Source organism: Pogoniulus pusillus, chromosome 2 (assembly GCF_015220805.1).
Source record: "Pogoniulus pusillus isolate bPogPus1 chromosome 2, bPogPus1.pri, whole genome shotgun sequence".
Lineage (NCBI taxonomy): Eukaryota > Metazoa > Chordata > Aves > Piciformes > Lybiidae > Pogoniulus > Pogoniulus pusillus.
The window spans coordinates 49,770,989-49,792,309 of record NC_087265.1 but is presented as its reverse complement, the minus strand read 5'-3'; the positions used below and the strand labels follow the sequence as shown (position 1 = coordinate 49,792,309).

The 21,321-nt window shown below is 51.4% G+C and overlaps 1 protein-coding gene across 1 annotated transcript in view; it reads left to right on the top strand.

Annotated features, from left to right (window-relative positions):
- IGFBP2 (insulin like growth factor binding protein 2) overlaps positions 1-18,835 on the top strand; it is a 62,782-nt gene extending 43,947 nt beyond the window's left edge. The window contains exons 2-4 of the mRNA XM_064165553.1: positions 12,911-13,134; positions 14,574-14,714; positions 17,421-18,835. Coding sequence (XP_064021623.1) covers positions 12,911-13,134; positions 14,574-14,714; positions 17,421-17,588 — 533 coding nt within the window. The 3' untranslated portion in view covers positions 17,589-18,835. The remainder of the gene's footprint in view (positions 1-12,910; positions 13,135-14,573; positions 14,715-17,420) is intronic.
- The last annotated feature ends 2,486 nt before the right edge of the window (positions 18,836-21,321 follow it).

The window sequence follows — 21,321 nt, the reverse complement described above, 5'->3', positions numbered from 1 at the left end:
AGCACCCGCGAACAGCTTGGGATAGGAAGTGAAGAGCTTAATTACACTTTGACCCTCTTTCACTTCACTATTGAGATGTTTTTTCTGCTGGGCTTGAAGTGTTGTTGGACTGTGGCAGAAGGGCCCAGGGTAGCTCATTCAGCTGCTGCTAGTACGCCTTGCTTTTTGCTCGCTTCAAGGGTGGCTTTGGTGTTTGGACATCTAAGAAAAGATACCAGGCAGCAGGGATAAAAGACGGTTGGACTCAGCGCTGCAGCATGAAATCAAACTGGAACTCAGTATTGGAAAGCTGACAGGGCTTTGAATATCTTACTCTCGTAGGAAGAGGGACAGGCAGGACATCGGAAGAGTTGAAAGCAGTAGCTTACAAGACTGGCCGAATGGGACTCCCTTGTGTGTGGGGGTTAGGAGAAGTAGCTGGTGGTCAGGGCAGCACATTTGAGGAGAAGACCAGTGGAAGTGGTCATCTAGCTACTTACCCTGCAGCTGCAGTAGTCATGGTTTCAGCAGGTTGTCCTGCTTTTAGCAGGTACAGAGCTCCTGGTCTGCATGTGTTGGTTGCATCCCGTGTTAGCATCAGAATGTATAATGCATCTGCTGTGCATTTGGTACTTGGCGAGAGCTAGGTAGCCTGCTGAGTGGTCCTAGCCTCACTCTGCAGTGAGAGAAACACTATTTGGAGCAGTAACTTAATGATAGGCTTCAGAGACACTGCCTGGTACCTGCTTATGCCAGATCATGGCCTGAAAGCTGTGAAAAGATGCTGGGCATGGGTCCCTGGGAGGATGCTGCAGCCTAGCAATGGTTTCTGAACTCCTTCCTGCAAGAGGCACCAATTCCGTTGTTCTCCCAGTGGCTACAAAGCACTTGGGATGGCTTAGTGGGAAAAGTGCCAGCTTTGCAGCCAGTACTTCTCTCTGTTCCCAGCTACTGTGTGCCTGGCTTCTTTCACTGGAAACACAGGCATCTTCCAGTATAGGGGCTGGCAAACCGGCTTGCAGGTAACCTTTCCCTGTGTGGGAGAGTGAAGGAGCTTTGCACTTCCTGAAAGGGATTTCAACCACCATATGCATCTGATGCAGGCTTCCTGAGCTGGGCTTTTCTGCTGTTCAGGCCACCTGGAAGGATGTGCCAGAGGAGGCTAGCAGCATAATTGTTTGTGAGCAGTAGCTGGCACTAGTGCAGCCTTCACTGGGTGGATGGAGGGGGACGTGGAGACTGTGTTTTGATTCTTCTTTTCCTGTTTGTTGTAACTTGGCAGAGGCAAAGTTTCAGAGACTGCAGGGGCAGCAAGATCCTTTTTCTTTTCTTTCTGTTCTTCCTGGCATGTACTGCAACACCTTCCGCCAGTAACTGATTTTCCTCCAAGAGGACAGAGGGAGAGTGGGAGGGAAGGACTGGTATGTTGCAGGGCTTCAGCTTTGGAGCACATGAACCAGAGTATTTAGGATGAGCTTCATTGTCTAGAGGGAAGACTTCACTAAAAGCAGCCCCCCAGCATGTGAGCAGCTGTCACAGGGGCTAGTATTCCTGCAGCAGGTGAGGTTTCAGTGGGAAAATATGGAAAGGAAGAAAGAATAAAACCAAATCCAAACCGAACAAAACTCTCTCCCTGAGGCTTGTTCAGAAAGTGGAGATAAAGCAGCAGTAAAGTGCTCAATTAAGCCAGATGTGCTTGCCTTAAAGCACTGATAGGTGTGGCAGCATCTAATGAAATGGAGTTCTATGGACCCAGTGTGATGGAGATGAGTGCATGTGCCCATCGCTTCCCAATAGGGAATGATGCAGCAGCATTTTCTTTCCGAGGGCTGATGGAAGCCCTCAGAGGGCATGTGGGTGTTTGGGGATGATGTTTCCCTGCTGTCTCTCCTGCTCTTTCCCTCTTGCCCCTAGGATGACTGCAGTTACAAGTGCTCTTCAGCTGTGGTGGTTTGTCTGAGAACACTAAGAGTGGGTTAACTATAGCACTTCAGGACAGTTCTAACGACAGCCTCATATCTTAACGCTCCTGAGAGATTACAGTGGCCCTCTTGATGTGCTTCTTCGCCAGACCATAATATGCCTGGAGAATGACTTGCCCTTAAATGACTGCCACATTTTGTTCTGCAAATTTGGAGCTTCAAAAATGCTGCAGAAAGCAGTGAGATGCTTTTTCCTGTACCAAGAGGTGTAAAGGGCAGCCAGAACCTGTCATTCGCACACTGTGCAACACCTGCAGCGTAGGGCATGAGTGATGCTTGCTGCAGAGCAGCCAGCTGGTTTTGGCTGTGGAGACTTACCTGGGCGGTGTGCTACAAGCCAGCCAAAGCTGTCCAGTGTTTTGGGAGAGGTCCATGTGAACACCAGCCCTTGAAGCCAGAGGATGCCCTGGCATTTTCTTGCAGAAGCTGGTTTTTTGCTACTTGGCTTGTTAACAGGCCAAGTGGGTGGTTTGCTCTAACTTGAGGACCATCCCACTACCACATACCACCAGCTCTCCCCTTGAAAGAACTGCCACAAGCCTGGATGTCTTCAGGCCCTTCGGTGGCAGGCAGATGCTCCCACCAGGGTGCTGTGCAGATCAGGTGCACAGCAAACGTGCCGTGGAACTCGGTGCTGTGCCTGTTGGCTGGGCACACATGTAGTGCTTTCTGGAGCTGCTGAAGCAGCAAGGTGACTGCTGCATCGCTCCGCTTTGCTTGCAGCAGTTCAGCTGGCTTATCGCGGCTGTCTCCAGCACTTGTGTTTTGTGGTGGTCTGGTTTTTAAGCTTTGCAGTGCCTCCTCGGGAATGCAGCTGACTGATACTCCCCTTTCTCTTCTCCCTTCCTCTGCCAGAGTTTTATGACTCTCTTCCTGCCTTTTGCTCAGCGGGAGTCTGCATACTTCTGAGGTGGGAGCTTGGGCAACTTCATGGGTGGCCCAAAATACGGAGTGGTTTGCAAACAAAGTGAGATCCAGCCCTTTTTTTCTATAAAGGCGAGAGACCAAAGCAGGGACAGCAGAGTGCAGCAGCGGGCTGCCTCCTAATGCTTCCCTCCCACCTGCGTGGGAGGAAACCTCCTCTTCTGAAGGCCCAGTGGCATTGATCTGGCCCTGCTGCAGGCTCTGGAGGGCGAAGGTCACTGAAGGACCCATAAACGTAACTTGCATTACTTGCATGTGCATGGCTGTTTTCTGCCACAAACGGTTATTAGTGATCAGGCAGTCTGCAGTAAACTGCTGCCTTCTGGTAACCTGTCCGTGAGTCTGAACCCTTCATGGCACTGCTGCAGGTACACACATGTCACCCTGCAAGTCTGACCTGGGTGAAACTCCTCTTTATTCCAGTAGCACTGTTGGATCTGTAAAGACTCCCTGCCTAGAGAGTGGCAGTTGCCTTATTCCAGTGAGCGCACCAAGTAAGACGAATAGTAAAGATGCATAATAAATACACATACAAGACTCCATCTCATGATGGAGTCTAACACCAGTGTTCAAATTCAGCTCCTCCCTTATCCAGGAGAAGGAGAAGACACAGGTTAAAGAGATCCAGCAGAGTGACTGCAGAACTAAGTGCTCAGTTAAGCCAGATGTGCTTGCCTTAAAGCACTGATAGGTGTGGTAGCATCTAATGAAACGGAGTTTTATGAACCCCAAGAACAGATGAAGAAGGCTGAAACAATTAAGATGTTGTTTAGCTTGAACATCAAGTGACGAAAACCACAATCTATGAGCAGCTCAGCTAGAGGCTTGAATGTAGGCAACTGAGTACTCCCCTGAGGAGGGAGCGATAATGTCTGTGAGTGCTGGAGGCATCAGGGAGATGCTGAAGGCCAGAGGAGACTCACAACTGAACTGCTTTCCAACTACGACTCAGTGCTCTGGTTTTATTGGGTGCACTTGTGCTTTGTCTCTGCAGGTTGCTGGGGGAAAAGCAGATGTGAGGATTTGTGCTTGGCTAAGGGGCTGCTTGGGGTCAGCAGGTTCAGCAGACCTTGAAGTGGCACTGGCAGTAAGTGCTGTTGGGCTCTGGTAAGGTTTTTGAGGAGAGAATAGGGAGGACTTACTGTAATAATAGTGTATTTTGTTTGAGGAAATGTGCAGTGAAATTTGGGTGAGTGGCGAGAGGAGCCCTGGACTGAACTGCTGTCTGGAAATCTGACTCTGGGAAAAGGAGATGTTGTTTGAAATCTAGCTCAGGTTCATTCCATTTGCATGCAATAGCCATAACCAGAGAAGCCAATGTGGCTGAGAAGGGAGTGGAGCAATACCAGGGGTAGGCAAGAGACAGCTCTTGCACACACAGAGTGGGGCACTGCTCTGACCTTTTGTGGGTTTTAAGTCTTTTTTTGTTTGTTTGTATTTTTTTTGTTGGGGTATTTTTCCCTATTAATTTTCAAGCTTCCCCACCTTTCTGCAGGGTAGAAGGTCAGACTTTTGACTGCTCTGAATGAGCTTTTCCAGAAGTCATGCTGAAATGCTCTGCTATAGGCTTCTCTGGACATGCCCTGTCCAGACCTGCTTCCTCACCAACTGTTGATCTTGATGGGGTTTGCAAACGGGTACCAAAGGGCACAGCTGGGCTTCTGGAGCCAGAGAACATCTTTCTGGTGAGCTAAGGCCTTCTGGAGCCAGAAGATGTTGCCAGAAACAACCCCTAGGCTATCTACTCTAGCTTCTTGTATGATAAAGAGCATAGAATTTCCCTCAGCATCTTCCCCTTGGAGCAGAGACACATGGCATGGATTTGGAGATCTTGATGGACAGATGTGAGCACTTCCTCCAGTAGCATATCTTGCCTTGGTGCAGCTTCAGATTGATTTTTCACGGTCCACCACCAGCCACCTTGGTGTTTGCTTGTCACTGCCTGCAGCTAGAATGGTAATCATCTTAAAACAGGAGAAAAGTCTGAACTGGTCCTGTGTATTCTGCTTTTCCCCAAAATGTGTGAGGGAGGTAGAAGAGTCTAATGTGAGGGTGGAGAAGAGTTTCCTGTTTGTTGATCTGTTCATCAGATCATCAGTCCTTCATCAGCCCTTTCTGGTGGGATGCAGAGTGTCATACCTGGGTATCAGCCTTGGTAAGATTTACTGCTCCTGTAGCTCTGCTGGCCCATGTAGCTCTCCTGTGGGAATGAGAGGTGCAGCATCTTAGCTCATTGTAATAATTAAGATGCAGGCACCCTCACAGAAAACTCTTCTGTGGTCATGTAGTCTGAATGCAGAAGCCCCAGCTGGCTTGGACTTGGAGCCAGAGATGAGCCTGTGTATCCTAAACCAAACTGGACCAATAAAGGTAATTCAGACACCACAGGAAAACCTTTAGGAAATGAAGGAGGTGGTTTTGTGCTGTTGTTTCACGCTGGAAATTCATAGGAACTGGGAATTTCAGAGGCAAGCTTATACTGGAAGTCTGGTGCATGGATGCATGGAGTGAGCAGGGAGGGAGAGCAGAGGTTTAGTCTTATAGTAAGGTTATCAGCTCATTTCGTTCAAGCAGAAGGCTCTAATGATTAAGTAGCAGCTACTCTGGCGATTTTGCACATGGGGTCAGGGTCAAATCAGGAAGCTGCAGTGCAATTAATTTAAGCTTGGAAGTTAATTCGTTTGGTTCTGCTGGGAAGGTTGCAGCTTCGCAGAGCACTAATAGGAGAAGCATGTTCAAAGGGCTGAGATACGCTTCGCTAACGAGGGGGAATGCTTCTAAGGCAGCAGTGAGCTTGGAGAGCTTCAATCAGCAAAACCTTCCTAACACGCTAAGGTCCTTCTCCTGTTGGCCTTCACGCCTGTGCAAAGCCACTCTCATCTGTCGTGAGGTGAGACCCACTGGCTCCTCAGCCTCAGCGTTTAGGTGAGTCTGGGGAGCCACTGCTGAACTGCACGCTGCAGAAGATGTAGGTAAAAGCAGAGCAGGACTGCAAGTGGAAGTTGTGTAAATGAAGGGACTTGAAGCGTTCCTCTGCATTTGTCAGAGCCCTGAGCAGTGATTTCCCTTATCGTCCTTGGCACGCAGTGAACGGCTGGTGCAGGAGGGAACAGGATGTTGCAAACAACACTTGCAGGCTTGCTGTTGGCAGCAGCAGGGCTGGATCCGGCTTTCCACAGGGGTGGGTTGTGCTCTCAGGGCTCATGCAGAGTGGACTGGTGATGTGCTGCACAGCCCATCAGTCGAGAAAACAAATGCTGCTATTTTATCTCTTCAGCCTGGCCTCACATTTCCATGGAATGGTGGAAACTTGCTATTTTGGAGAATTGTGTTTGTGTTTGAGATGGAGCTGGCATTTGCTGACGTGTTTGGAGATAGGCTGGGAAGTGGAGGGGGAGGAGGACTAATAGGCAGACAGGCAGTCATGCAAACACACGTGCAGAAACACGTAGAGGCAGGCTGGTTTATTGTACAAGTTCTGTGTCCTTGGGAAGCCAGGCTACAAACATGGGGGGGGTTGTAGTGTTTTGGTATTTGTTTGGTTTTAATTATTTATTTTTATCATTATTTGTAAACTGCTTGAAATAAAGCCCAGGGGAAGGGACATCTTGGTCCCTCTTCTTCTCTCATCTGACATCGGTATCACTTCAGTTCCTTCTGCAGGGTGCCAGAGGAGTTTGTGTGTGATGGGGCACAGGTGGACTACAGGGGAAGTTTGGTTTTTTTTTCCCCCTGTCTCTGGGCATAGGTGGATGGAGCAGGGAAAGTTGGTCTTGCCAGCCACCAGAGAATGGGCAGAAAAAAGGGAGCAAAGCAGGCTGCTGAAAGCCACACTGCTCCGAGTCCATGTCCCCAGCACTTTGGAGGAGCATAAAGCATTTCCTGCAGGATGACTGAGCCAAAGGAAGGCACTGGGTGCCCCTTGGATCACCCCTTGGTGCCAGCTGCTCAGGGCAGGGAGAGGACCTTGCTAAGCAACCCGTAGCCAGAACATGCCGTTCCCTCACCAGGCCTGCTCTCCCTGTTAGTAGACGTGGACTGAAACGATCTCAGAAGGGTGTTTGCAGAGCCCGAGGGCTCTCCGCCCCAGGGTATCTTAGAGTGCTTTGTGGACAGCTTATCTCACAGGGCTAAAACAAGCTCTTGGAGACTGATGCAGGAACTTTGTGGACGAGTGAGTTGCCTCACTGTTACTGGGCAAGCTGACATGACCCTGGGGACAGGCAGAGAGTCCTGGAAACTCACCCTGAGGAGCTCCTTGGCAGATGAAGAAATGCTCCAAGCTGATCTCCTTCTGTGTCTCATAGGAGTACATGGATCTGAGAGATCTGGGAGACCAACCTTCCTGCCAGCCCTTTCAAACGCTGGGTCGCATAGGCACCCCCGGGCTGTCCTCTGCAATCATACCAAGGGCTTAAACATCCTCATTTGTGCAGAACCGGATAAGGCTACCAGCTCTCCAGCTGCTGGCTGCAGAGAGGGATCCAGGAAGAGGTATCCACTTGTAACTAGGAGTTGAGTCTAGAAAAGAATCTCTTAGGCTTGTCAGTGGCTATTAAACTCAGTCTAGATGCACCCTGTGGCTCCCGAACTGCTGATTCCCAGCAAGGAGAGCTAGGGAGAGATTGTTCTTTAACTGTGTCCTTTCTTTTGCTCCTCCTGCTATCACCTGCGTCTGTGAGAGATGTGCTGGGACAGGGGCTTCTTCTCTACTTTAGATGCCTTCTGCATCCCTCCTCTTCCCATTGTCCCCTTTCCTACATAACCCATTGCTGGTGTTCTCTCTGTGGCGTTTCCCAGACACTCCTTTTCCCCCCTTTTATTTTTCTTTTCGTGTGCAGTTGGGTGGAACTTGAGCGACTGCTTTGCTTTGTGTCTGCCCCGGAGACGTGCATCCAGTCTGGCTCGGTATGCCCGGTGCTGCTGCGTTTCCCCTCTGCCACCAGCTGAGCACTGACGGATGCTGAGGCACGGCTCAGTGCTTTGCAGTTTGGCAGTGATAGTCGGCAAACCTCGGGTCGTTTTTGGTACGGGGTGGGTCGGAGGGCCGGGGACAGGGGCGGGGTGTGCTTTGTTCTTGGCAGCTTTGCGGTGAGGAAATTGCTGCTCTGGTATGATCCCTGCTGGCAAACGTTTTCTGAGGTATCTGAGCTCCCGGTCAACAAATTCGCACTAGAGCCATTGCCCAGGAACCTTTGTCCAGGGCTTTCCTAGAAATGCTTTGCAGACTCGTGAGGCAGAGGTCACCAGGGCTGCAGCTTGGGTTTGTTTGCTCCTTCCCCACCTTTCTGCAAGTAGTTCTCTGGCCACGGCTGTTGTGTATGTTAAAGGTCAGGTTTAAAGGCGCTATCTGCCCTCGGGCTGCGAAGGACAAGTGCTGGGGTTTGGCAGCTCAGGACAGGCAACTTTACTTGTTAAGATAAAAAGTGGGAAGCAGAACCTGGAACAGGCACTAAAATTGTTCTGAAATAGCAGAACTTAGAGCCACAAAAGGCTAAAAGCGTTGGAGGGGGGAAGAGAAAAGAAGCCACGTGTGACAGACAGCACTTCTCGGGGCGAAAAGCCGTCTGGATGCTGCACTCCTGCAGCCCGGAGTGCGTCTGCTGCTGCGCAGTGTGGTGCCAGGGCAGGAGCGCAGGCTCCTGGGCTCGCTCACTGATTGCCTGCATGGCTTTGGGCAACGCTCTCAGATTTTTTCGTGCCTTTCTGTTTTACCAGGTGCGATCTAGGATGAATACTTCTCTCTCCAGGGTGATTAATGAACTGCAAAGTGCTTTGATGACTTCAGAGAGAAAGTGCTGGCCACTGGAGACTGCAGTTGCTGTGAGAGGGAGATAGAAGCCCCATTCAGCCTAGGACACAGCCAGGACTTAAGGCCAGCAGAGGGCTAGGCAGGGTGTTGAAGGCCACTTGGGTGAAATTTTCTATGGGTCTGAGACCTTAATCATTAGGTAAGTGCTATGCAAACGCCCCAGGCAGATAAGCAAATGCATGTGAAACCCTGAAAGCAAAAGCAGAGAAGGAGCAGCACTGGAGAGGGTAGCTGTGGTCCGTGCATGGTGCATGCTCCCTGTGATACAGGCTGGCTCTCTCTCAAAGTGAGTGCCAGTACCTTGATCCTGTCCCTCAACCCAGATATGCTTCAGGGCTCTTCAAGGGGATAAAGATGTGTTTTTAACTTCAGGCATCTGCCTTTTCGTGTGTGTCACTTTCTATTTGTTGCAGCTCTGGCAGCAGCAGGTCGTCTTTAAGCCCTGTGCTTCTCAGCCGTCTCAGTGGAGGTGCCTAGATATCCCAAAGCAGATTCCCCAGAATTCCAGCACTGGAAGTTGGTAGCTGCTTTTCAAAATGCTGGCGAGACTGTGCAGCTCCCCTACAGACCTCAGCCGATGGCCACTTCAACGCGCTTGCACCGCTGCCAACTCCTCGCCCCATTAAAGGCAGAGAGAACTTTCCTTGAAAAGGGCCATAAAGAAATCATTTTCTTGGCACGGGGAGAGGTGTTTCATGGGCTCCTCAGTAGTGTGCAGCACTTCAGCTATCTGCTTTGATTCCTGCCATGCTGGTCCCACCCTACCTTTTGCTCCAAAATAGCACAGGAGATGTTTTCCACATGCCATAAGAAAATGGAAGCGCTACAAAGCAGAGTTGTTGTGGAGTCTGGCACCCTGCTGCTCCCAGAGGCATTCGGCGTGAACTGGAATTGGTCAGCGAACAGGGCGTTTTCCAGGATGACAAAGAGGATTAGGGTTGTGCAGCTGAGCAGGCTGCATACCTGTTCATCCCGTGCTGCTAGGCTCAGTGGGGAACTTCACTGATTCATGGGTAGCCATAAGCAAGCAAGCAAAACTCACTCCTATGGAGCAGCAGTAACAAGCATTATCTGGCTGTAAGTGGTGGTGCTTGGCTTGTGGCATGCTCTCTATTCTCTTGGCCTCGAGTCTTGATGTCTCTGCTCTCATCATTTCTGCCTGGCCCATTTGCTTTTTGAAAGGTCCATCATACCTGATCCTCAGCTTTCTCCTGGGCCTGAAGGTTGTCCATGAAGGAAATGCCAGTGCTTTGCACATGTGGCCAACCTCTTCTGTCCTATCTCCCTTCCCCAGTGACTGAGACGTACTTTCTAGCCGAAGTCAGTAGAGCTCCCCCTAAGAGCAGCACTTGATTTGGGAGAGGGAAAGACCGTGAAGGGGTGCTCAGGTAGATCAGTGTAGCTTAGCAGCCGACTGAAGGTATGGCTCACTGTGGCTGGTTGGACAGGAGAGCTTTCAGTTCATAGCAGCTAGACCTTCCTGTGCTCCAGGCTTGCTCCTGTCATGGTGCCTGGAGAGCCAAGACCAATCTCTCTTGTCACTGGGTGTGTTCAGGCACATGGGCTTGCACACTCTGCTCCCATCGGTGGTTTTCTTTGGGCTGGCATTTGTTAGCATTGGCAAGTGAGAAAAATGAGCAAAAGTATTATCAGAAGCAGGTTTTGTGAATGAATCAGCTGACAGGAGGCTTACCAGCTTGCCTTCATTTACTCCTGCACTGCTTATTTGGGCAGATGTCTATATATTTTAGTTGGAGGCAGGAAGGAGCAAGAATTGATGGGGGAAGGCTCTGCTTTCAGCTTACTGCTTTGCTGTCGGTTTGCACCGTCCGTTTTCTGAATGAAGCAGAGGACTGCAGCGTGTCTGGAATGCCCTGCTGCTGCCCTTGTTCTTCTGCTCTTGTTGATGGCCTAGTGTGACACCAAGGAGAGGAGCATGAAATATGTCAGAAGGCTAAAGCCCTCCTAAGCAGCTTGCTGAAGATCAGAGCTTGGCCAGCCTTGCCCATCTCTTGCACAGTGCTTTTTCATTTGATCCAGTCTGAAGGACTGCCTCATGGCCCTCTCTCCTCACTATGTGTTTCTAATTAAGGGGGAGACTGGTGTATAAACAGAAGATTCCTGCTCAAAATATTCCTTGTCCAGCTCCTAGGATGAATGCCAGATGACAACTGCCAGGCAGCAGCCCAGACTTTGAGCTTGCCCATCTGGCTATCAAACCTGGTCCCAGTTCTCATCTGGAACCAGTATTGAGGAAAGTCATGGACTTTGCCAGATTGGGTTTGCCCTGTATTTGCTTTTCAGTTGCTACCTAAGCACCTAAAAACCTGCAGACCAAATGCGTTCAGTATTTCTGGGAAAATGGGAGATGTGAGCCAAAATGGTGAGGAAGTTCAAAAAGAGGGATGGGTCTGTTGGTGGCTTTTGAACCTTGTGGGTCAGACACAGTCTCCAGCCATGGAAGTGCCTTTACTGCTGCTCTGCAGTCCAGATTGGGAATGAGCCTTCTGACGTGTCCCCAAGCAGCTGCTGATGGTCTCTTGTGGATGGCTGGGCTGGAGTGTAGCTCTTTGATCCCGTCGACTTGGGTTGTTCTCTTTCCACCAGTCTGCAGGCAGCTGCATGTCTGCTGAGTGAGTTCCGATCAAACTCTTCTTCTGGTTTCTTCTGTGTGAGTCAGGAGCTGTAGCACCCAAAAAGAGCTTAGAAAGCCATGGCAGAAAAAAAGCACTTGCTATTATCATTTTCACTCTCTGTCATATGACAGTAGAGCTATGCCCTGGCAAAACATCATGATGCAGCTTCTGAAAGAAACAAGAAAATGTTAAAATGTTTAAATGCTCTCCATGCTTGGTCTTCCAAGAAGCAGGAAGGATCCATGGACTGAGTGCTGCTAAACGAACTAAGGTGCTGCTTGCCCTCTTGTCACGCAGAGTTTGGTGTGTTTTTTTCTCTTCTGTATAAAAGCCTGTGTTCCAAAGTGCTCACAGGCTGGAATCAGAGGTGCTGGAGAGAATGTTGATATGCTAAAATGGCATATGCTAAAAATCACTTCATGGTTGTCACCGCCTTAGGGCCAGAATGACCTGGTCTGTTGCTGGTGTGGAACCTGTGGAACTGCTTAACCTGGGTTATTGTGGTGAGAGGGGGTTTGTGCCCATGGGCTGAACTGTAGTTTGGGCTGGGAAGGACCTCTGAAGGTGCTGGTCCAAGGCCCTGTTTAAAGCAGGTGCAGCTTCAGTGTTTGATTCAGCTACAGAGCTAGATGTGCTTGCTCAGCCAGATCAGACTAGGCACTAAGGAGGAGTCAGCTGTTACCTTCTGGGGCAAGCAGGAGGAACTGAGATCTGCTCTTACTGCTGCCGCAGAGTCCAAGGGACTGGTGCCTGCAGCATCGTGCCCTGCCTTGGGAAGGACTGCTCTCAGAAATGGCACCTGGTGACCTGGGAAAATGCACAAAGCAAAGAACAGAGGAGGTGGGGGAAGTCCAGTGTGTATCATGGAGCTCTGCTAACTGATTTGGAAATGGCTGAATTAGCTGGAGGCCTCCTGGCTTGCAGCCGTGGCAGAGCTGGGCTGGGACAGGTGGGGCTGTTCCACGGAGAGCAGAAGTGGCCCAGTGAAGAAGCAGCTGTAAGCTAGATGGGTAATGCACTGTGCCAAGTGATGCAAAGGACTGTATGGGGAAGGCAGTCACTGCGGTGGCTCTGGGGGCAGTCAGGGTGGCTGGAAGGCAGAGGCAAGGCATGTTTGAAAGCAGGCCTGAGCATTTATTTTAGCACACTAACACTGTGTAAGTTTTCCTGGAGGTACTCTGGGGGATGATAGATGGACTCAAGGTACTGTTGCTAATCACTGTGGTTTTAAGTTTTGGAATCAAAGTGCATTTGGCATCCCTAACCCAACTGGACTTGTGATGGGAAAATTATGTTCTTCGGGAAGTAATTGAGAAGGTCAAAGAAAAACCAGAACAAGCTCCTCCAGCAGCGATTTCCCCTGCTCTCCAAACTGTCTTTTCGTGTGGGAATAACTGCGGGATGAAAGGTTCTATTCTCACCTTTCAGATGAAAGGGCTAACGCGATTTAAATGTTTTGCATGCAGAGACTCTATGGCTTGGCAGCCAGCCGTGCCTGGAGGCGAGGCAGGACGGGTGAGCCTGGAGAGAGCTCCTGCCCAGCCTGACCCCCGCCTCGTCCTCCCTGTCCCCTCTAGATCATGGCGACGAGCGGGCAGAGAGCATCCTGGCCGAGAACCACGTGGATGGCACCCCGGGCATCCTGAGCGGAGCCGGCGGCAGGAAGCCCATGAAGACAGGCATGAAGGAGCTGGCAGTTATGAGGGAGAAGGTGAACGAGCAGCAGCGGCAGATGGGCAAAGTCGGCAAACCCCACCACAACCACGAGGACTCCAAGAAGTCGCGGCTGTCTGCGGGCAGGGTGAGCAGGGGAGCTAATGGGGGCAGCTGCGGGCTCGCCTAGACCATGCTGGCTGCAGAAGCCTTGGTGACATCTGCGGCAAACTGTCTTAGGGGAGGGAAAAGAGAAAAGAAAAACAAAACAAAACAGGAGAGGGGGAGAGAAAAAAAGGAAAAGCAAACGTTTGTTTTGGCCGGCGCTTGGGCTGAGCACACCATCGGATGGACTTTGATGTGCTGCAGAGGTGTTACTGGCATTGCACCTTCACTCCCTGACGGCAGAGCTGAAGAAGAGGGGTCCTGCTGGCTCCACACCTACCTCCACAGAGATGCAAGCGTGCCCTATGCCCACAGACCAGATTTCCAAACCCCTGGTCCTAAGCAAGTGCCAGGGATGTCCCAGTGGGATTTGGGAGGCTGGAGGAGGATGTCTGCATGCTTGCATGCTGCTGGGCAGCCTTACTCCGGGTTGAGTGGAGGGGAGGGGTGTGAGTTGTTCAGAGCGTTCGAGGATGGACTGTCGCTTAGCAGCGTGAGTGCCCGGAGTCCTCCCCGTCTTCCTTCCCATCCCTGTGTCTCTGCTCTGCAGTCCTTGGTCGTGGTTTCCCTCTAGTGGGCAGCTTGATCAAGGCAACAAAAGGAGCTGGGGATGGAAAGTACACTCGCAAAGGTCCATGATTATAGTGCATGTACATCTGGGGAATGTAGGTACAGAAAGGGGCTTTGAAAGAGAGCCCTCATGCCAAGGAACGGCTAAAGCATCAGAGCAAGATGCAGGTATTGTCAGCCAGAGAACTGCCACACTCCTGCTGCTCCTTCGGAGTGAAACCGGCACCGCAGAAGCAGAGGTGTGGACTCACTCTGACCATGACCTGTAGTTCAACCAGACTGCCTTGGCTGGGCTGGGAGCCCTGGTTTGGGGCTACTATGGAGTAAGAGGGATGCCTCCAGAAGCTGACTTTGCTGGATGCTCTTGTTCCCAGGGCTTCCTCTCTACTTCCCTAGAGTCTCACGTGCTTTGAGTCTCACTCAGGGGCCAAAACTGCATCACAGGTGTGGGATCTGGCCTGTGTTCACAAAAGCCTACCTGATCTGTCTGGTTTAGTCCCATTTCACATCACTTGTCACCACCAATGGGACCTGTGGGAGCACCTCCGGAGCTCCTCCCCTCTCTCTAGGCCCTGAGACCTAGCATCATGTTGGCCTTTCACCATGTGAGGCATATGGGAGACATTTGCACATGTCTCCCTCTGTGAATCTCCACGCGTTGGCATGTACAGGACTATGATTTTGGTTGCCTGCAGGTGAAGTGTGCAGTGGGACCCAGTGGTAAACCTGTGCCACAAGGAGGTGCAGACAGGTGTTCATCCCTACTGGTGTTTCCATTGTCCCAACTGCTGCCATTGCATGCTCCTGTTGTCCTGGCTTTTTAATTCATTGTGCTTTCTGGTTTGTTTTCAGACTCCTTGTCAGCAGGAGCTGGATCAGGTCCTGGAACGCATCTCCACCATGCGGCTACCAGACGAGCGAGGTCCCCTGGAGCACCTCTACTCCCTCCACATCCCCAACTGTGACAAGCACGGCTTGTACAATCTCAAACAGGTAAGTGGGGAGAACCAGAGCCCCGTGGCTGGCTGCATTTGCAGCAGCAGCCCTCAGCTCCAGATGAATCCCCACCGTGCGCAGCCATGGAAGCTGTGCAGAGCTGAGGTCTGCCTGATGGCACACACACAGGCTGTGAGGTGCAGGGTGAGCAGCAAACACCTCATGGGACAGGTTAGTAACACCCAGGTGACTCTGCAGCCACGAGCTGGCATGTGCAAATGTAACACCCACATCTCTGCATGTCTGCAGGCAGCCCAGAGGTGGAGATTAGCTCAGCTCTTCCCCATGAGAGATGCTTATTATTATCTGTCCAGATCTCTTTTCATGGGTCCTTCTACAGGGCAAAATCAGAGAGGGGCTGAGTACTGTCCAGTCTTGCAAACAAGGCAGAAAGCACTTCTGGGGACAGGAAGGTTTACCTGGAAGCCACTGGTGTTCATCCACAAATTGAAAAGGAACCCACAGTTCCAGGAGGGAACCTAAAAGAACTCAAACAATTCAATGTATGTCTGAATTCTTACTTCTTGGCCTCATTCATGCCAAACCAGCAGGTGTCAGTGCCTGAGGCATGGGGGGAAAGGCCAGGAAGAACTTCTTGGGCAGCAAACATCAGTGTGTCCAGGGTCAACTGGCAGCTGTGTGTGAGTTAGTACCTAACTGTGAGCATCCTTCTAGCTATGTGCAATGGAGCCCTTGGAGGGCACCCCAGAAAACCTACTGGTTTAGTGGGTGAGCCTCTTTCTCAGGGCTACTTCTACCCCTTCATCAGGAGCATTAAGAAAAGTGGGGTGCTCTGATATAGTCTCCTTCTGTCCCTTCTTTTTAACCTTTCCCACTTAGAGCCTCACTCTCTGCCTTGCCCTGAAGAGCCCCATGGGCTGGCTGGGTCCCCCAGCATGAGCACGCTCCAAAGGAATGGACTGAGCAGAGCAGCCCCATGGAGAAGGACCAAGGAGTCCTTGTGGACAACAAGTTCTCCATGGGGGACAACAATGTGCCCTTGTGGCTAAGAAGGTCAATAGGATCCTGAGGTGCATTAAGAAGAGTGTGTCCAGCAGATCAAGCAAGGTTTTCCTTCCCCTCTACTCTGCCCTGGTGAGACCACACGTGGAATATTGCATCCAGTTCTGGGCTCCCTGGTTCAAGAGAGACAGGGATCTATTTGAGAGAGCCTAACAGAGGGCTACAAGGACGGTTAAGGGACTGGAGCATTGCCTGGTGAGGAGAGGCTGAGAGACCTGGGGCTGTTTAGTCTGGAGAAGAAAAGACTGAGGGGGGAGTTAATAAATGTTTATGAATACCCGAAGGCTGGGAGTCAGGAAGGAAGGGACAGCCTATTCTCACTTGTGCCCTGTGGTAGGACAAGGCCAATAGATGTAAACTACAGCACAGGAAGTTTCCCCTCAATGTGAGGAAGAACTTTACTGTAAAGGTCATGGAGCACTGGAACAGGCTCCACAGAGGGCTCATGGAGTCTCTTTCTCTGGAAACTTTCAATACCCATCTGCATGTGTTCTGGTGTGACCTGAGCTAGAATATATTGACCTGAGCTAGAATCTATTGTCCTGCTCTGGCAGAGGGGGTTGGACTCGATGATCTCAGGAGGTCCTTTCTAACCCCTAACGTCCTGTGATCCTGTGCCACAAAAGCAAAGACAGTTTCTGCTGCTCTTCCTTCCTGGAAAAAAGACAGCCTATGCTGAAGGGTGCAGGTGGGTTACACGCTGGTCACTGCTGCAGAAAAAGAGGGCAGACAAAATGACTTCACTTCTCCCTGCTAGCCTGGCCTGGCTAAGGGCAAACAAAAGAAGCAATGCCCGTTTTCCTCTATCAGGGTTTCCAGAGCTGGGCATCAGCTCCTTTTCATTTGCTGGCAAGTGGATGCCAACAAAAGCACTCCAAGTTGCTCCCACCTCCTGTGGGCCAGTGCTTGGGTGGAGTGAGCTGGGATGCACTCTCCTGCTGGGGAGGCTTTTTCTTCCTCTTTTCTGGTACTGCTTCTTCCATGAACAAATCTGCATTTTGACTTTAGTCCAGCTGTGAAAAACTACTTGGACTCAGCTTTACAGAGCGCACACAGAGGCTGGCCCGCTGGAGTAACCTGTTTGTCTCCCACTACACCCATTTCAGTGGTGTATTAGCTGGGGATGGAGGGGTAAGCATCAGGTTTAAAGTGCGTGTGTTAAACCAGGACACCCAGACGAGGCGTGGATACTAACCATTAGGGCAAGAAACTTCTCTCTAATCAGACCAAGTCCAGATGCTCTGTGGTCCCTCCCTCTGTTCTGAGACAGAGCAGAACCCTGTTTGGAAACATGTTTACCTCTGGCTCTGGGAGTCTTGCTCTCATTTCTGTTTGTTTAGCCCAGTTTGCAGGTAAGAAGCTTCCACAGCTCCAGTCTGTCTTGTCCCTCTTCCCTCAGGGGTGCTTTCATCCAGAGGTGACAGAGCACTGTGTGTCTCAGGGACACTTGTGGTTCATTAAAATTGACTTTGTCCCTGGCACAGTCCCTGGAGGAAGAGATCTGTTCCTCCCTGTGGGCTACTTGAGCAGCGATGGTGGTGCTGAGCAGCATCGCTGAATCTTGCCTCAATCAAACTAGTGCCAAACTGCTGGCAAAAGTCCTGTCTTTAGACTTCAGGCTGGTGGGGTTTTGTCCTCCTGTTTCCTCAGCTCATGCCTCCCCTGTCCCTCTCTGTGCAGTGCAAGATGTCGGTGAATGGGCAGCGTGGCGAGTGCTGGTGCGTGGACCCCATCCACGGGAAGGTGATCCAGGGCGCGCCCACCATCCGCGGGGACCCTGAGTGCCACCTCTTCTACACAGCCCACGAGCAGGAGGACCGGGGAGCACATGCCCTGCGGAGCCAGTAGACAGACGTGGTCCTGCTTGCTGGAGGCAGCTAACTGTGGCCCCAGTGCTGGATTTTACATGGGTTTCAGCATGTCCTTTTAGGCTCTGGAAGAGACTGGGGTTGGGTCCCTGCGTGCTGCCCTCCTTCCCCTGCTGCCCAGCTCCTTTGGGGGAGGGGTGGTGTTTTGCAAAGAGAAGGGACTGCTTTCCCATAGTCTTTCACCCAACCCACGTCAGAGATCGGTCTTTTTTGCCCCTCACCCTGTGGCCCTGCCTTCCCTGCTGCTTCGCGGCATCTTCCCGCAGCCTCCAGCACAAAGCGCCATGCGCTCCCAACTCCTCCCAGGGCACAAAGCCCCTTGCCGTGGGCAGGAGTGGGGCAAAAAGCAAAGGAAAAACCTCACCCTTTCCCCCTCTTTCTCTCCCTTCCCCAAGACCAAAGACTGTAAATACTGTGTCTCCTGCCTCTTGCATCCCGCCAGTCCCCAGTGCCCCAGCCTAGCCATCAAGTCTTGGCATGGGATGCAGTGTGGGAGGGAGGGAAGGAGGAAAGCCCCAAACTTCCCAGCTAGAACATGTGGATGCAGTTGGGATGCATCTTCCAAGGAGGCATTAGTGATGGAAAAGGCTGAGAGTCCTCACCAGATGCTCCTGGGTGCTTTCCTTCCTGGTGTTGGGGCAAGGCCAGCCCCACGAGGACCAGGCTTCAGCCCCTCGTCTGGGAGGATGTGGCCTGTGGGTGACAGCAAAGCTAAACGTTTGCTTTTCCAGGGAGTCTGAAGGGCTACTGCCCAGGATTTCTTAGGATCAGCTTATGCTGAGGGAGCTAAAGTGAACTTGCTGGGGCTGGGTGGAAGGATGCCTACGTAGATTTAGAATAACAACCCAGGGAGTGTCTCTCCCTTTCTCTTTCTCTCATTTCTAGATAGGAAAAACCCATCTAAAACCTGCACTCCCAAGCAGCTGCCCTTGTCCCTTCGTTTTTGCTGGGGACTGGAGTGAGCATCTGCTATTCTGCACACACTTTTGTAAGTAAATTACAGTATGTATCTTGCTTTGGAAAGGCCCTCACACACATGCACCCCTCTGCCTGCACACACATGTGCATAGATTAAATCCAAGTGATTCCAGGTGCTCTGACAGGTCTTGTGCTGGACATGCTGCTCCAAGGAGAGATGTCTTTGCTGTTATTTCACCTGTTGATTTCTTTCTGTACAGAACACACCAATGCTGAGAATAAATAACTTCCCCATCACCTAAGCAAGAAGGTTTTATTATTTTCTTTATTTTTTATCTTCTTCCTTCTCCTTTTTACTATGGATACCATTTGCAAAGCAATTGCAGAAGCCCTTGTCCTTACAGTAGAAGTCTGAAGCTTTCCCTAAATGAAATCAAGGCAGGGGGGAAGGGGAATAAAATACCTCTCAGTTTCTGGCAGATGCTTCTGAGCTTTGAGGTCCCAGGTCCTCCCCAGGGTGAGGTGGAGGGAGGTGCCTCGCTGAGTGCGAGTGCTGTCAGGGAGTGCCCTGTGTCTGCATGATGTGCTGCCTGGCCGATGGCAGCCTGCAGGCATGGGGCCAGGCCCTTGTGACTCCTAGCACGCTCCAGACGCATCAGAGGAGGCTGGAGGCGTTGGGATCCCCACCACCCATAGCCCTTCCTTGGGCCCACATTTCAGATCCCAAGTGCAAAGGGCATGAGCAGTCTCAGCAAATGAAGCCTCTGGTGACTTGGTGGGGGGGTTGGATGTGGCAGTGAAGGATCCAGTGAAAGGATCCTTTGTAAGGTCAGGAGTGGAGCTGTGTGCACGGGGGGTGTGTGTGAGAGGGAGTCGAGAGCACATGGGAGAAAGAAGACACACATGCCTGCAAAGCCAAGTGACTGTGCAGGTGCTGCTGCCCGTTTCTGTTCACCTCAGAGGGCCTTCTGCCTTTTCATGGAAGCCTTGCACACTCTGGCTCCCAGCTGCAGCAGTTTGTACTCTTTGTCTTGTTTAGGATTAAGGGATTTGTGTTTTTCTCTTTTGGAAAAGCTGAGCTGCATAAAGTTGGAATAAATTAAATGGGGTGCCAGAAACCTGTTACCTTCTCCTCTCCCCACTCCCTCTCTGGCCATGGGACGCACTTCCTTGCCTGATGCATCCCACCCGAGTTTGGGCCTCCCCAGCTTTTGTCCAGGGGGTGTTGTAAACACTGTGCCCGACCAGTGGCAGTGGGAGTTGGGCATTTCGTTGTTACTGCCCCAGTGGTACAAGCAGGGTGGAGCTGGTGTCACTCATCTGCTGGCCCTATCTTCCTGCTCCACACATGGTACTTTATGAGCCTGCAAAATGCAGCTGTGCCCACAAGTCCTCTTGAGTCCGTCTGGCCAGCACACGCCTGGAGGCCACCTCTGCCTGACGGGAGCTAGAGTTGGTGGAAAAGGGTGGTTGTGTCCCACTTTCCTGCTCTTTCCAGCTTCCCGGTCTTGCTATTTCAGGGGCTTCTTGAGTTGGCAGTTGCATCCAAGTGTGCTCCTTATTAACCACCAGATGGACCTGTGCTCCAGGAATCACCCAGGCTCCTTGAAGCATCTTGCTGTGATTTCATCTCCTCTTCACACCATGTAAAAGCTGCCTTGGCTGAGCAGGACATTGCAGGGGGAGAGACTCTCCATGGGGGGACCCTCCAAGGGCTCTCTCCTTTGCTTGCTCAAGGAGAGCAAAATTTGAGCCAGATAAAAAAAATCAGCCTTAGTGCTTCCATATAAATTCTTTGCCTAGAACAAGCTGCTAGGAAGGTGCAGGGAGGCAGGGGCTGTGTGTGAGATTGATCTTGGCTTGACCCTTGGCTGAGCTGCTCTGTTTGTGGGGCTGTGGAGACAGGTAGGTCCCTTGAAGGTCCTGCACTTCCTTCAGGGTGAGAAGTGCTGCATGAAGGAGCATGATGGCACAACATCTGTTTGAGGCACCACAGCCAGGCAAGGAATAATAAAAGAACCAACCCATGCTGCATTCACTTAAAATTGCAGTACTGAAGGGGAGGTCCTGCATGGCCTGACAACCAGCATCCAGGTGGCTGTGCTTTGCCTTTGGCCTCTCAAAAGGAAGGCAAAACCACTGGGCTGCTTCCCCATCTGGTGTATCCTGCCCCTCACCAGTATGCTGAGTGGGACTAGCACATGCTGAGGGGCTGTGCACTGCCAACGAGTGCCAGGAAAATACATGGGGACAAGAGGCAGAAAGAGCATGGGGCTGTGGAGGACGAGTAGGATGCGAGCTGAAGAACATGGGAAAAGGAGGAAAGCCCAAGATCTATTGCCACTCTGTTTTGTGTCTCTTGCTGGAGGTCAGTGTGGCTCAGGAGATGCTGGGGGAGAGTGGGGAATTACAAGTACTATGGGGCATGAGCATGCTCTAAGCAAGGTGCTGCCCAGAGAAGGCTGGAGGGACAAAGCTGGCCTAGCCCAGCACTTGGCTGCTCCTGGGGTCATTCTCTGGTTCAAGGACTGAGGTGGCACAGCAGCCCCCAGTCTAGTGAAGGTAGCTTGCAGTGGGGCAGATGGACAGCAGTAAGGCAAAGGAAGCAAAAAGGTTCTCTGTGGGTTTCCCCAGCATTGCAACATGTGTACGTACAGGGGTTGGATGGGGGTCACTGCCTGCGTTTTGGCTCTCAGGTTTTGTCTAGCCTGGCTTTGTGCCTCTGGGTCATTGGGTGTGTGGTTGGGCATTGGGACCTGGCCAGCAGCACTTAGGGTACTAGCTGAAACTCCAGC